At 41.3% G+C, this 16,897-nt stretch overlaps 1 protein-coding gene across 7 annotated transcripts in view; it reads left to right on the top strand.

Annotated features, from left to right (window-relative positions):
• SEMA3D (semaphorin 3D) overlaps positions 1-16,897 on the top strand; it is a 413,180-nt gene that overhangs the window by 291,743 nt on the left and 104,540 nt on the right. For all 7 annotated transcript variants that reach the window (XM_053254951.1, XM_053254948.1, XM_053254950.1 and 4 more), the window contains exons 14-17: positions 2,334-2,375; positions 4,029-4,186; positions 5,924-5,988; positions 12,635-12,774. In XM_053254951.1, coding sequence (XP_053110926.1) covers positions 2,334-2,375; positions 4,029-4,186; positions 5,924-5,988; positions 12,635-12,774 — 405 coding nt within the window. The remainder of the gene's footprint in view (positions 1-2,333; positions 2,376-4,028; positions 4,187-5,923; positions 5,989-12,634; positions 12,775-16,897) is intronic.

Genomic DNA, 16,897 nt, shown 5'->3' with positions numbered 1-16,897 from the left:
TGCTTAATCATGGTACAAGGAGGGGGAGCATCCAAACCACCTGCACAAGCTATTTAAATACTACTTTAAGGTAGTCTTTGAATTGCATGTGAGGGGCAGTTCAGACTAGGGATGTGCATAAAACTGGTTCCTGGTTTGGTTCAAATTCGAACCCGATTCAAACCAGGAGGGGGTGGTTTGGTTTTGGTTTTGCTTGAACCACCCTCTGGTCCGGTTTGAATTTGAACCAGTTTCAAACCAGTTTGAACTGGTTCAAACCTCAAAAAGTGGGTGGGGTGGTAGCTGGCACCCATGGGTACCTGCCACTCCAACCCCAAAGCAATTGGACACTCGTAAGATTTTTTATGAATTTTTGAAATTTATTTTTTATTTTTCCTCATAGGGTATAATGGGACTCAAACCAGCCCATTATTCTCTATTGTGTAGCACCCATGGGTGCCAATAACCACCCAAACCCTGAAGCATTCGGACACCCCTATGATTTTTTATGCATATTTTAAATATTTTTAATTATTTTTCTCATAGGGTAAAATGGGATCCAAACCAGCCCATATCCCCTATTGTGGAGCACCTAGGGGCACAAAGGTGGGGTGGGTGGTAGGTTCCCAGGGGTGCCTACCACCCACAAAATCCCAAGGCAATCGGACACTCCTCCGATTATTGGTGAATTTTTAAAGTATTCTTGAATTCCTCATAGGGAATAATGAGGATTGCAGCAAATGTATAGCTTCACGTCGGAGGGGGGGGAGGTGTCCTAGAGCAGTGTGTGGTGGGTGGTAGTTCCCAAGGGGGACAAGGAAACTATCAGAATTATTTGAAAGGAATTGGGCAAAAGGCTGATTTTTAAGTGATTTTTGAAATTTACGCGTCTTTAAGGTTTTTCTCCATAAAGAAGCATGGAGATGTCAGCAAATGTATAGCTTCACGTCCGGGGCAAAGGGGTAGCCTAGAGCAGAATGTGGTGGGTGGTAGTGCCCAAGGGGGGCAAGGAAGCTATCAGAATTATTTGAAAGCAATTGGGCAAAGGGCTGATTTTTAAGTGATTTTTGAAGTTTACGTGTCTTTAAGATTAGCAGGTGAGAGTGGATTCATGGTTTGTCATAGAAAATCTTATATGCTACCAAAGAATCTACACTCAGAACACTTCAGAAACAACAAAACCCACTACCCCATGGGTTAGCATCTCATGGGGGTGGTTAGCACACTTGCTCTGGGCCACCCCAGCACCCCCCAAGTGCAATTATGGGGCCGCTGAAACCTCCATTCTTCCCTATGGAGAAAAACCTTAAATCCACTTGTGGGGTGCTGGGGTGGCCCAGAGTGAGTGGTGGTCTAGTGCACAGAGGGTGCCAACCACCCCCATGGGTGGTGATCAAAGAACAAACATAAATGAGATCAAAGAACAAACATAACAAAGCAATTGAGTCCTCAAGGAATGGACATACATAGCATGTAAAAATCAGGCCAAAGAGTGTGATCTTCTCAGGAGCTTCCTGCCTTCTCTTTTCATTAAACAGAAAGGACAGAGACCCCCTGTAAATGAATGGAATAATGTAATATGGAATTTCTCATATCACTTGTTTTCTTGTATGGACATTTAACCCATGACTCCTGCGGATGAACATCATAGGTAGTATGAGAGCAGATACGCTGTTATTGGCTGGCATCATATGAACCAGTCTCCAAGAATCAGAGAATGTGGGCAGGCATACAACCTGCATCATGGGGACCACAAGTAGCATAGGCAGTGGATTCCTGGCCTATGGCTTCTGTTCATTATTCCAATAATAATGAACAGAAGCAAGAGCAGCTTTGGGCTAGATATGACTTTTACTTGCCTCTCAAGTTCTGTGTTTGTCTCCGCCTGGCTCAGGGGACTAGGAGCAAAACCACCAGAAGGCACTTTAACTGATTATTATTATTATTATTATTATTATTATTATTATTATTATTAATTACATTTATATCCCGCTCTTCCTCCAAGGAGCCCAGAGCGGTGTACTACATACTTGAGTTTCTCTTTCACAACAACCCTGTGATGTAGGTTAGGCTGAGAGAGAAGTGACTGGCCCAGAGTCACCCAGCTAGTTTCATGGCTGAATGGGGATTTGAACTCGGGTCTCCCCAGTCCTAGTCCAGCATTCTAACTACTACACCACATTATACATGTACTGTATAATACTGTACACCAAAGTGATGCTGTCAAACTTTGGGCTCACTTGTGGCACACTTTCTGGAAAGTTTTGGTCTTTTATTTGGTAAAATAATGATAGCTAAATACTTGCAGTATTGAGTGTGTGTTTCTCACTGTTATCTATCCATTCACTTTTCAGCATCCATCTCCTATCTTGACCATGGAGATGTCCCCAAAGCAGGTAATTCAGTCATAATTGTATCCACTGCAACTTGTTTGCATTGCTGATGCTGATGCCTAGTCATTACTGTATCAAACCTTTTAATAGGAAATATATAATGATTTGTATTGTTTTTTCATTGACTCTTCATTTCAGATGCACACATTATTATGCCACAATAGAGCTTTTTTTAATCACTCCCATTGGAACAACTCTCCTGAATCTAAATATTCATTCACTGTTTTTTGAGGCTGGTTCTACCCCAAAAGCCTCCAAAGTGGTATACAATACAAAATAAAACATTTCAATAGATTATAAAGCAATCAATATACTTGTAAAACAAATCACAGTCAACAAATCTGGCAAGAACAGAGCAGCAAAATCCAGAATCAAAACAGCTGCAAAGCGACAAACCAGGGGGAGAAAACTATTCCAAACCAAAAGCTCAACATAAACAGTTTTAACTGAATAGCAAAGAGCCTGTAAAATGGATATCCCTGGTAAAGGCATTCTATAGTCTGTGTGCCACCACTTGAAAATACCCCACCCACTGCATCTCAGATAGGGTTGGGGCAAGGAGCAAGATCTCTGCTGATAAAGTAAGTGGAAAGGCAAGCTCACATGGCAGTCCTTTAAAGGGCTACATTAAACCGTAAGGGTTTGGTTAAAATGAATTAAACTTAGAGAGAAAAAAGAGGGGAAGCATAAATTATTCCTTTAAAAATAAGTTGGTCATTGACTAACATGCCCCAATGATTTCAGTACAAGCCGCTTCCTCTGAATTGGAGCCACCCAATTAGTATTTACTGGAGACTTGTCCCAGTAAATAGTCCAAGGAAATAATCCAATATTTAAGTTTGCTCAGGTACACATCTGTTTTAAATGCAAAGTATGATCTGGCTAGTACCAATGCTATCTTCATTGCTCATATCTCCGTGTGAAATGGTAGATACTAATGCAACACATTACCACTAAAAGTTTGTCCGTAAAAGTGTCCAAACCTGAGCATGCAGTTTTCTGTTTGAGGCTAGCTTTGGTATCTTGGAATTAGATTATTAGGGTGTTTGCTTTTTAAAAATTGATTATGCATTGGTTGTTTTTATATCATCATTGTAGATTTTTCAGTGTGGTTTTCTAGCGTGGATTACCTACCTCACATTTTTGAGAGAGGTTAGAATACATATTTAAATAAGTCAGTAATAAAAATGAACTACATACAAGGAGTGATTAATCAGGCTAATGCATTCTGTTTATTGATTTGATTTCATTTGATTTACCTTCCAAAAATGGCTCAGTGTGTTTTACACTGAGAAATAATAAATAAATAAGATAGATCCCTGTCCCCAAAGGGCTCACAATCTAAAAAGAAATGTAAGATATACACCAGCAACAGTTACTGGAGGTACTGTGCTGGGGGTGAATATGTCCAGTTACTCTTCCCCTGCTAATTAAAGAGAGTCACCACATTAAAAGGTGCCTCTTTCCCAAGTTAGCAGGGGTTTAACTGTTAACTGACTGTTAAAACACAAATTGTGTTGCTGGTATAAATCTAAGGTTGGATAGACAGTTTTGTGATTCATACAAAACATTAATAAATTGCTAAAGAGCAACTGAGACCAAAAAGAGAGTTGCTTGAATAGCGCTTCTAATTAATTTGTCTTGCCTGATTTTCAGCAACAATTGTACATTGGTTCCAGAGATGGATTGGTTCAGCTCTCACTACACAGATGTCACACGTATGGAAAGGCTTGTGCAGACTGTTGCCTTGCCAGAGACCCATACTGTGCTTGGGATGGAAATTCATGTTCCAGATATACACCAACCTCTAAAAGGTAAATAAATCCACACTTGGTTTGTCTGACCTTCCTATGAATGTCAGTGCACAGGTTCTTACATGATCCCAATAACATAACCACTGCATAACTCTTCCTTCTCACACTCCTTCTGACAAGTCCTGGACCATGTGAGAATAGCCCAAGGCCAGCATTAGCAGAGAGTCAGGAATTTCCTGGGGCCCAGAGACAGTTGGGGGCCCCCTATGATCTCTCCTGCTATCCTCTACTAGCACATTTCCATGGAATATGATCTTCCACACATGCTAACAGCAGGAATCCTTGGTGCAATCTATGGGTGTGAATTTCATTAATATATAAAATGAGATGTACTGCCTAGAAGTAACAGTTGATGCCCTAGAAGCCCATATTTATTTATTTATTTATTTATTTGATTTCTATACCGCCCTTCCAAAAATGGCTCAGGGCAGTGTACACAGAGAAATGACAGATAAATAAGCCCTGTCCCCAAAGGGCTCACGGTCTAAAAAGAAACATAAGAGAGACACCAGCCACAGCCACTGGAGGGATGATGTGCTGGAAGTGGATAGGGCCAGTTACTCTCCCGCTGCTACATAAAGAGAATCACCACGTTAAAAGGTGCTTTTTTGCCAAGTTAGCAGGGGTTAAACATACTTTTTTTGAGGCTGGCTGTGGTTATGCAGTGCTAAGAAAAAGCTCATTGTACATTCTTGGTGGAATTGTATTTTTTAAGAAAACAAAAACATAAACAACTGAGGGCAAATTAAGACTAGGACAGACTTAGGAAGGAATCTTGGTCAAAGACCAACAAACATCTAGTCTGGGCTCCTCCAGAGCTGGTTCCAACTTCTTCCCATGCCTGTATCTGTCTTCTAGGAGCCTTGGGTTCCAAAGCGGTTCTAATACCTGATTCCATGTGGAGCAACTCTTGAAGTGAATTGGCAGAGTTCTTGGGCTACCACTTCAAACTGAATAGGGCTATGGTCATGACTAACTTTCTTTGAATACAGCCTATCGTGTTTTGAACTTAAATCGGCACTTCATCAAGCAAACATTAGATTCAAAGCATGAAAAACTTGTTGAGAACTGTAAATATGTGTGTCTTGCAAAGGGTCTCTCTTGCTGATTAGCATTTGCTAAACTCTTGAAAACCAAGTTAGGAGCATGTGCCACAAGTACAGAAAACATAGCTTTTCTAAGCCTTGGGACCAAACTAGACACGTAGAAGATCTCCTGATATACCTTTCTTCATCTAAAAACAGTTGCTGGGTAGGTAAAGTAAAGAAGTGCCCTCGAGTCAGTGTCAACTCCTGGCGACCACAGAGCCATGTGGTTTTCTTTGGTAGAATATAGGGGTAATTAATTGATTAATGATTAATAATCTTTATTCATTAACCCCACTAGAGGAGGGGTTAACCCATTCCTAACATGCTGTTGAATAACATGCGCACACACACTGCTCTGGTGACAATCTCCCACATTATGTCTAGTTTGGTCTTCACAACCTGCAGGCTGTACAGTTGTCAGCTGACTCCGCTGAAAGGTTTTGAGTTTGACTTGGCATTGGGGGATATGGCAGTTCTATCTGTGATTATTAATCTCATTGAGAGCTGATTCAGATGTGCAAGCCATCACTTGATGCTGCATTCAGCAAGTGACAAACATGCATACATGAACTGGCCTTAAGCCTGATGTTAGATACATAGCAGACATAATTATAAACATTCATATCACCCCATACGTTCCCCCCACCAGGCGTGCAAGGAGGCAAGATGTCAAATATGGAGACCCAATTACCCAGTGCTGGGATGTTGAAGACAGTAAGTATTTGGATATCTATCTCAAAGAAAGTAAGTAAAGTGAATAATTAAGGATCTATTCACCTCTTGCAAGACTATGTTTAATAGGATATGCAAATGGTAGCTGCTCGCCAGCCTGACTGGGGCAGCGTGTTGTTTTCCCCAGCCCCCTTCAAAGGAGCATGTGACACTGGGGAGCCCTTCTGATTGGCTCTCCTGGGGCGGGGCTAATGGAACAAGCGGCACAGCGTGCATGCACCAAATCAGTCCGTCCCTCAAAGGCAACCGCCCCCCTTCCATCCATCAGATATAGGCTGGGCATGGCTGGTCGCCGTGTGGGGCTGGGCAGGAATGTTTTGGGTTCACACCTAATTGGCCAGTGGTGTGCACCATTTTTGCCTGCCCTGGTCTATATCTGTAATCCTGGTAGTCAGTTATAATTTCCAGTCACATTTTGGCAGGTACAGTGTGGAGGGAAGCAACAGCTTAAACTCAGTGATGCACCTTAGGTAAGCATTTGGCATCAAGGAGGAGGAGTGATCTCTTGAAGCTTGACAGATCAGGGATGTTGCACAGCCCCTCTTCTCTGCAAAGCGACATCCTTCCATATGGCTTGGCAGCATCGGAGGGGCGTCATCAGTAACAGAGACTTGAGACCCTAGGTTGGCTAGGAAGGGCGGTGCCCACTTTGGAGCGAGAGAGCCTCCTGGAGCCAAGGTGCTAACACCATAGACATTTAGGCCAAGGCGGCCACTCTCACTGCCAGCCTTCTAGGAACCACACTATGGTGGATGGAGCGCCAATCCCAGCTGAGTGCCATGTTGGCATGTAAAGAGCTATGTATCAATAAATGTGGCCAATTTTTACCAAAGAATCTCATGTCCGTGTCTCCTTGGGTCTGAGTGCAAAATAACAGTATTAATCCCATGTATGAACAATTGCTAGTTTCTTAAAAAAGAAAAGTAAAACCTATGTTCTGTTGCTGAGTCCTGCCTTGAAGACAGCTATCTGACCTAGATAGCTTGTGCTCAAAACCATAAGAACCGAAGAAGAGCCCTGTTGGATCAGCTCCAGTTATAGAATTCCCTACCCCACGAGATCCACTGGCTTGCATTATGTTGTGCTTTCATCTATGTGTCTAGCCAGTTTTGTACCAGATACCTCTGGGAAGCCCACATGCAGGAGATGAAGGCGTACCCACATTCCCACTATCATTCTCCTGCATCTAGGATTCAGAGGCATACTGCCTCCAAACCTGCAGATAGTTTATAGCCATCATGATAAGTAGCTATCAATAGACCTGTCTGCCATGCATTTGTTTAATTCTATTTCAAAGCCATCCAAACTAGTAGTTGCCACCACATCTTGTGACAGCAAATTCCATAATTATGCTCTGTGTGAAGAAGTAAGCCTGAAGAAGCTGAACTGAAGACTGAGCCTACACTTGTTAACTGACTTTTCCTCTTGCTAAGTTTGCACTGTGGCCTTTCTTCGTTTAGAACTATATGCTCGCTTTAGTAAAGTAAATTGTGCTGTTAAGTCAATTTCAACCCCTGGCACCCACAGAGTCCTGTGGTTTTCTTTGGGATAATACGAGAGGGGTTTACCATTGCCTCCTCCTGTGCAATGTGAGATGATGCCTTTCAGATGATGCCTTCCTATATCGCTGCTCCCTAATATGGTACCAGCAGGGATTTGAACCAGCAACCTTCTGGCTGTTAGTCAAGCATTTCCCTGCAGCACCACCGCAGCCCATCCGGCTGCTTTGTCTAGCCCGTTTGGGCCTCCATTTGTTGGCGTGGCGGCCATTTTTTCTGCCATGCATGCACAAACGGCCTCTGCGAAGTCTGGCATGGCCTAGGGCCTCACAGAGCCCATTTGCGCATGTGTGGTGGCCATTGTTTGGTGGCCATTTTAAAATTTATTTTTTAAAAAGGCTGCCACGCATGCACAAATAGCCTCTGTGAGGCCCTGGGCAATGCCAGGCCTCACAGAGGCCATTTGCATATGTGCGGCAAATCCAAAATGGCCACCATGCCAACAAATGCAGGCCCAAACGGGCCAGACGAGCCACAGCGGTGATGATGGAGGCCAGCTGGGAGAGGGGGAACCTTTGCAGACCCCCCTCCCCGTGGCCTAGATGAAGTTCCCCGAAGGGGCTAAAAGGTAAAAAAATAAATAAATAAAATTAGCGAACCCCCCTGGACTGAATTGGGGAGGCGGGTTCAAGGGGGTGTGGAACCGAACTAGGCCGGTCCGGTTCAAGTCCAGTTCAGACTCGAACAGAACTGGACCAGCCAGTTCCATGCACACCCCTACATCCCCGTTCGGGAGTTAGATTCAAGCCAGTGCTGCATTTGCAGCACAGTCAGCAATGGCTCTTCACTTCCTTTAAGGCAGGGAAGATCTGCTCCTGACCAAACTGTGAATACAGTGATGGCGATTTAATTCCCGGACAGGGTCGCACGGCCCCACTCGGGAGTTAAAACAAGCCACCTCATGGGGGGGGGTGTTTGGGCCACGAGGCGCGACCCCTGAGGGGCAGCAGCCCGGGTTATTTGAATCCAGTCACCCAATAGTGGCTATGCCCCGGGTGCATACAACCTATGGATTGGTTGCCAAGTCTCTACATTAATTGCAGAAGTCCCCAAGATCCCCAAAGCACACATGGTTAGTGCTGTTAGTATTCTTGCTGTGTACTAGCAATAATGATTCACCACTAAAACTATCTACAACCCTTGAAGAGTTACAGGGAGGGAAAAATCCTGGCAGAAATGCACACGGAAAAAAGAGTAAATCCATGTCTGTAAGTACTACAGTTGAACGTGAGAAGAATGCTGGAACTTTCTATACTCATGCAGGAGGTCTGCTTAGAAAAGAGAGCCAAGTAAGCAGACCCTCCCCTAAGGAGAAAAAGGAACCAAACCTTTTGCATCCCCCTGGCTTACTTCCACTTAGCAACTATTCAACAATGATCTCAAATCATTGCTCCAGCTATCAAGCTATGTAGCTCTTCTTCTGCTTCTTCCCTGCTAATTAAACGATCTCCTCCTTAACAATAGCCTACTGTCTCCCCAAACATAGCCTTCTATTAACTTGCCAGACTGTCTGGCTCACTCCTGGCAACTGGTACAGTTGATAAATTTTGCAATATCTATTATCAATATTCAGGCTTGTGATTAAGCTGAAATTTCTGTGACAATATAACATAAATTTAAAACTTTCAACTCATGCTGCCCCCCCCCCTTTCTTAAAGAGGAAAAAGCCATTAGAACAAAATAATAGTTGTTACTTCTAATTTTATATGTAATCCAGGACAAACAACTGCTTTCAATTGCTTTAAATTATTTTTCTATACCCCTGCTATACTCAATACCACACTAAAATTAAAAAGTGGGTCAGAGCACAGATGGGGTTAATAGATTCTATGTTCCTTTGAGGGGTGGGAAGGGGTGCTTATGCAAAATGTTCCAAGAAAAAGAAAGAAGAGGAAACCCTCTTTCTCGATTGAACAGATTGTCTTTGTCCTATATTGGGCCCAATCATTTATGTTGAATGGTCCATACAGAATAAAGCATCCTGGAATTGAATTTCTGAAATGGGAGCTGTCTCGGATGTGTTCTAAGCTGCACACTGCAGAGTTGATTCATGACTGTACATGGGTGTGGTTTTGCCAACGTTACTGTGGTCCAGAGAATGGCATGAAGGCACATGGCACAGTTCCATTTCTGAAGGTCTGGCTCTGTAAACTGGCTGGATAGGAGGAGGCACCTGGAAAAAATGTACATCACTCTGGTTTCTTTCGAGGAAGAGCAGGGTATAAGTAAATAAATAAACTGACCCTCATTATTGAAAACTTGGATTTTCTTCCATGCATTATAAATGACACTTTATTATTTCTAGTTATATCTTGCCTTTCTGCCAAGTGGCATTCAAGGCATATTGAGCCTTTGTGGTAGGCTAGTTCCACTCACTCTTCATTGCTCTGAATACCCATATTCATATCCCCATGATATGAATCTGTGACTGCATTGTATTAGTTGTCCAGGCTACTAGGGCTGTGTGAAGCTTCAGACTGGTATTCACCTCCAAAGAAGGCCAGTTCAGCTGAATTTAGTCTGAATTCAACCACTGACTAATTAGGGTCCAGATTAGGTTTGCTAATCTTCCCCTGCTCCTTTTACTTAAGCGCAGGAAGCAACTGCAGCAACATTGCTCTTCAGTTTGTAAAGGACTGCCAGAAGAAGAACTTATTTCCTCTTCCTGCAGTTCTAGGGAAAGTGCAAAGTTTTGGGGGGGTTCTTGTCTTTTCCAGGGCTCTGGCAATTAGTAAAGCATTTAGGGAAGGGATAAGGAGGAGAGCTTTTTGATGAATTCTGAGGGAATCAAAATGTTTTTATACAACTAGTGAGCATCCATGGACAGGGGTTACACATCCCTAAGCTGTGGCTGGGTGTTGCCATTTCATCTAAAGCAAAACTGAGGATTCAGCTGGACAAAAATGTCTGGAGAATTCTGAGAGAAGAAACAGTGTTTCAGTAAAACTAGGATTCTGCACATTCTTTCAGGTGCTAAGCAAAGCGGCTCTTAGGACCACAGTGGTAATTTTCTCTACTATTTATTGGACCTCCTTAGTACAGAGATTTCTATTGGGCATTCCTCATTATCCGTGGATGCAGGTAGTCTTTTGTTGGCTGAAAACGCCATCCTTTGGCAGTCTTTAGTATGTGTTTTGTGCACACAAATAAGCATCTCAGCGCAGGACATTTCTTCAAGAAGGGCTACAATTCAAGTAAGACTGAGGAAAAAGTTGTATTATGACATGAATAATGCTGGAAGGAGGAGGGAATGTCTTCTGTGCTTCATCATCAACCTGTGAATTGTATCTTATGAATACTTGTAATACACCTAATCACTAGGGCAATCCTGAAATTGTGCCAGAAATTTTCAGTTTACACTGAAATTTGAATTAGACTTTAAAGTACAAAGGTAACCAACCACCAAAATCCCCCCCCCCCAAGGTTCTTTGGGTCTTTGAAGACACTGGGAACATATCTGAAATTTATATCATTTTAAACTAGATTTTAGAGAAGCAGTTAGTTTACAGAAGCTGAATTTAAAATATCCTGTGAAGTAAATTAAATTGGGACATAATGAGATTTAAGGGTAATATTGGACTCTAACAAAGAAGCAGAATTTTTAAAATGGAAAAGAAATGTATATGGTATTCAAAAGCAAAAGCAACTGTTTTTCATTGTGCAACAATTTAAATCTAATTATTTAAGCAACTGTGTCTCCAAAATGCCAAGTATAGAAAATATAAATGTTTCAAAAGAAAGGGGCACAATGCAGCCAATTTTTGGAGTGTTTAAAGTCTCATTTCATTAAATTATTATTATTTATTATTATTATTTATTGAATTTATATACCGACTAGTATAAAAATATCTGGAAAAGATTTAAGCATTGAGGGATTTCTGGAGGTGGGCTGCGTTTTTCCAGCCTCCAGATAGCAATGTGGCTCCTGGGTATGTGAGCCGTGTGTCAGGGAAAGAAAGAAAAAAGAACCAGGATCATCTGAGGCAAAGGTAGGTGTGATCCTGCCTCCCCCCACCATCCTCCCCTTCCCGCTCAAAAGTCAAGTGAATGACCTTTTTATCTCTCAAAGCAATTTATGTTGTCTGTTTATTTTAAACATTTATATACTACCTCATCTTGAGTCTCTAGGTCAGGGTTTCTCAACGTGTGGGTCCCCAGATGTTATTGGACTTCAATTCCCATAATCCCCAGCCCCAGTGGCCTTTGGTTAGGAATTATGGGAGTTGAAGTCCAGTTACATCTGGGGACCCACACGTTGAGAAGCCCTGCTCTAGGTCATCCTAAAACAACACAATTTAAAAACCAACAATAAAAAATTAGCAATAAAAGATTTTAAAGACAATTTAAAACAATTTATAAATTTACAATCTAAGTTTGATTGAACAGATGTGTTTAATTTGTTATGAAGATAAAATGGGAAGATTCCATGCATGCCAACACTGGAAGGGCAGGATTCAGGAGCTAAATATAGACCAAAAAATGGTGACATATGTTTAAATTAACATATGTCACCATTTTTTGGTTTAAATTGGGTTTTTTTGGTTTAAATTAACAGATGTCTCCATTTTTTGGTTTAAATTGTTGTGTTTTTTTTGGTTTAAATTAACATATGTCACCATTTTTTGGTTTATATTTAGCTCCTGAATCCTGCCCTTCCAGTGTTGGCATGCATGGAATCTTCCCATTTTATCTTCATAACATGTAATAGTCAGTAGGAACATGTACTAGTCAGTAGGAACAACCTAGTGTCCAGGAGCATCCATGTATCTTGATTGTCCCTAGTCTCATTCAGTGTAAGAGAATAATGCTTGAGGGGAAGGATATAGACCAAATTTTAATTCCATCAATGGCTTCAGTGAAAGGAAGTGGCCAGTTCAGATATAAATAACATATTTATAAATGGCTTACATCAGATTGAACCTTAGCATGCTCTACTAAATCTGAATTGCCTTGTATTTTCCTTAACAGTTCAAGTGCCGCTCTAGCATCTGTTCCAAATCAGTCATGTTTTCCCATTGCTTAAAGAAATCAGGGCAAGGTTAATCTTTTGTACCATGTTTGCTTTCCAGGCATTAGTCATGAAACTGCTGATGAAAAGGTGATTTTTGGCATTGAATTTAATTCAACGTTCCTGGAGTGTATTCCAAAGTCCCAACAAGCTTCTATTAGGTGGTTTGTTCAGCGTCCTGGAGAAGAGCATCGGGAAGAGGTAAGTTACAGTTATTAAGACTGGCTGTCCCCCTGGAAGTTCTAACTCTACATCCAAAGGCAAGAGCTACTGGAAATAGCAAATATTTAGTTCTGCTTGTCTCATCTTACATTTTCAGTAATGTTCTGGTAATATTAAAATCAGTGTGAAAACTAAGAAGATCTTCACTGTTGCTTATTTCTGCTCATATTGTCTCTCTTTTAGCAACTAATTTTCCTTAGGAGTTAGGAGTGGTAAAAACAGAGACAATTTGGTGCTAAAAGAATAAAGAAGAGCACAGGTAAACAACAGAAGGAGAAAGGTGGCCAGTGGCTCTAAAGGTAAAATATGCCATCGAGTCAATCCCCCTTTTTTGCCTGTTTCCGGGGAAGCCTTTAAATTCTAAACAGTCAGAGCCTGGTTTACACATGGCAACTTTTCAGGTCATCAGTCTGACACATAGCCAGGCATGCATGCATTCGTTCAGTTTGTAGCCCAGCCCATTACAAAAGCTTGAGTCAGATGAGACCACTTAAAAAATATAACTCCCTTACAAAAAGCAGCTCAACCCACATGTCACAATATCCCTGGTTACAAAAAACCAAATGAAAAAGGCAAGGGAAAGGCTATTTTGCTGCTTTTGGAAAATACTCGGTGTCAGATTTTGGTGAGACTCCAAGTCAAGAGGTGTTTTGCTGCTGAGGAGCAACTACCAAGAATGGCTTGGATCCTGTGAGGGGGAATTGTTGAAGATCAGTGAACACTGCCCACCAATATACAAGCACTGTAATGTTACATTCCTGTTGATCTTAGACATTGTAATGGAACCTGGCAGGATGGTGGAGGTATATATATGTTGGATCAAAGGAATTTAGATGTCATAATTTGAACTTTGTATAAAACTCCTGCAAACTCCTGGACATGCGTCAACAACATTTTAAAAATAAATAATCCCTCTCTATCTGATGATCAGCATTTATACTACGTTCAAATAAAAAGAAAATTCAATATCCCCATTGCCATTGCCCCATAGGACAATGATCTAGTGTGTATGTGTGGAATAGAAATGGACCTCATGTTTGTTTTTTAAAGCTTATTTTCCTTAAGGAAAAGTAAGCTTATGAGATCACCCAGTTTTCTCTTTCTGTGTGCGTGTGAGGAGTGTGAGTGTGAGTGTGTGTCCCTGTCAACTTCTCAATGCTTGGACCAATTTGGACCAAATTTGGTACAGTTGTAGTGACACACAGGAATTCCTCAATGGCATAGTTTGTGATCATGTCACCCACTCCAATTCAAGATGGCAGACACATGAATGTTCAAGACGCAAGTGAGCTAATGTGAACTGCCTAACTGATTCAGACCAAATTTAGTACACTTGTAGTGGCACATAGAGACACCTCAACAGCATAGTTTGTGGTGATGTTATCCACCCCAGTTCAAAATGGCAGATGTGTGGATATTTTGAGGAAGAAGTGGGCTAACTTGTGAAGATGATAATTATCAATTTAGATTACAGTGAAAATAAAATAGGCAGATTAGTTCTTACCAGAACTTGTTAAAAATGATGATGCATAAGTGCTTAACATTGGCATTGCGCAGCAAGTGCATACAAACAGTAGGTGGCATATGAAGGTAGGTGGCATATGAACAGATGACACTACCTTGTATAAAATCAAGCCATTTGCACATGTAGTCCAGTATTCATTAGAGTGACTGACAGCAACTCTCCAAGGTCTCGGGCAAGAGTTTTTCCCAGCCTTGCTTTCTGAGATCCTTTGAGCTGGTGATGCCAGTGGTTGAACTTGGGATTTTGTACATGCAAAGCATGTGCTCTACTGCTAAACTATGGCACATGATAGCAAGGAAATACTTACATTATAAGTATGGTGAAGCTGGATTATGGTGAAGGGAAACCTTGCTTCTTTTAAAGTAAAGTGTGCCGTAAAGTCGGTGTCGAGCCCTGTCGTTGTCTTTGGTAGAATACAGAAGGGGTTTACCATTGCTGCACGCAATATGAGATGATGCCTTTTTCCATCTTCACTGCTGCCCTATATAGTCCCATAATCTGAGAAACATACCAGTAGGGATTCGAACCAGCAACCTCTGACTTGCTAGTCAAGTCATTTCCCGCTGTACCATTAGGTGGCTTTGCTTCTTTTAGAACTTAGCAAAAAAGAATGAACTGAATGGTACACTGAATTATTTAATTACACTGAAGCTTCTCTTTATGCTAGCAAACATCTCCAAAATGGCATCTCCAAGATAGGGCTGAGAGAGATTCCTGCCTGCAACCTTGGAGAACTTTCTGCCAGTCTGTAGACAATACTGAGCTAGATGAACCAATGGTCTGACTCAGTATATGGCAGCTTCCTATGTTCCCATGTTTACTTCCCAAGGCTTTCTCCTGACTTTGCACTACCAATTGGAAATGCAATAGGACCTGGGGAGAGAGTCATTTGAGTCAGGAAGACCCCCATCTAGATATTTCTTGGAGCAACTGCAATGCATATTGGTTCACAAATTGATTTACGAAATTGGTTCACAAAATGATATGAGGTTTTTATGGAGGTTATTCTTTAATTTTGCTGGGCAAGAAATTGGATTGTTTTTGAACAAATTTGAAGTTAGTATGGGAGAGTTCACACATATTTGATTTATGTGCTGCAGATTACAAGAAACGATTACACAACTGCTGAAATCATTAAAAACAAAATACAATTTTTTCTTCACGTTCCAAAATGACATAATGGGGATGGGGTGGAGACTTCTATTGCTGTTCACTTGTGATGACATAGCATATAACATCTGCACAACTGTGTTCTATCTTCTAGTTTTAGAAAGACTCATATTTCCCTGGAAGCAACAGTATTATAATCTGAGTGCTGTGAAATGTGATACCCCACAGCAGAACTACTACTTGGAGAGAACAGAAAGAACTCCATAATTTTTTTCCTCAAAAACTCTCTTAAAAAGCAAATAAGTAATAACTGTGTTTAGAGCACTTTAAACTGATTCCCTGGAAAAGCCCTGGAATTATATTCCTACGTGTGTTTTGAATCAGGTCTTCATTGAGACCTGTTCAGATCTCTACTCTAACAACAATCGTATCTAAGGTTGTATAACAGATCCCCAGTGATGATTCTCAGGATTAAAAAAAAATTAGTATAGGGCATGGGATTTAGAACAGAGAAGGAACAGGATGCTGGGGGTCCTGGTGAAAAGTCATGTACTGGGCTCTAGGGATGTGCACAAATCAATTTTTTAATTTGATTTGAGCCTGAATAGAATCACCCCTGATTTGTTTTGTGTCTGAAACTTTCCCCTGAATCACCCCAGATTTTATTTGGATTCAATTCAGATTTGGATTTATTCATAAAGGTCCTAAGAGCACCAGATTTGGGTGTAGTGGGTAGATCCCCATGGGTGCCACCTACCACCCAAATTTCAAGGTAGTGGGGCACTTGGTTGATTTTAACGTTTTTTAAAAAAGTTTTTACTGATTTTGTATATTTCTGCCATAGGAAATAATAGGTATTCAAAGTCGTCCTAACCCTAACATGGATCCCCATCTTTAATTATTTTTTTTAAAGCCAAGTTCTACCCCTTGTAGAAACACTTGAAAAAAATTCCTAAATCATAAACTGAGTAGTACCCCACTGCCTTGTGGGTGAGAGCGGGGTATAGTTGGCACATGGCAGTTGGTACTGTCCAAAGACAGTCAAAATGAATAGAAGAAATAAAGGTGTGTAATTAATCCTCATAGGGATTCATTGACGAAAGGTTATTATACACCAAGGAATCCAAACACTTGAAAACTTGTGGCCATACATTTGCTCCATAACTCCACTTCTACAAGGGCTAGAGCTTACCTTTAAAAAAAATGAAAGCTGGAAATCTGTGGAAATTAATAGGAGGGATCCAAATCTCGAATCGATTCGAATCGAATCTGGCACAATTTGATTTGGATCCAAATCAAGCCAATGGACCACAAGGGCAATTTGTCTGTCTCCAAATCAGCTAGATTTGGGTATAATTCGATTTGTGCCTGAATCGATTCATACATTCCTACTGGGCTCTCCATGTTCCATTGGGGCCCAGCTGCCCCCAAATGCACATTGGGTCTCTGTCCCCAAACCTACTGTTA

Source organism: Hemicordylus capensis, chromosome 5 (assembly GCF_027244095.1).
Source record: "Hemicordylus capensis ecotype Gifberg chromosome 5, rHemCap1.1.pri, whole genome shotgun sequence".
NCBI classification, from domain to species: Eukaryota; Metazoa; Chordata; class Lepidosauria; order Squamata; family Cordylidae; genus Hemicordylus; species Hemicordylus capensis.
Note: the sequence above shows the minus strand (reverse complement) of the source record. Positions and strands in the feature narration are given on the sequence as shown.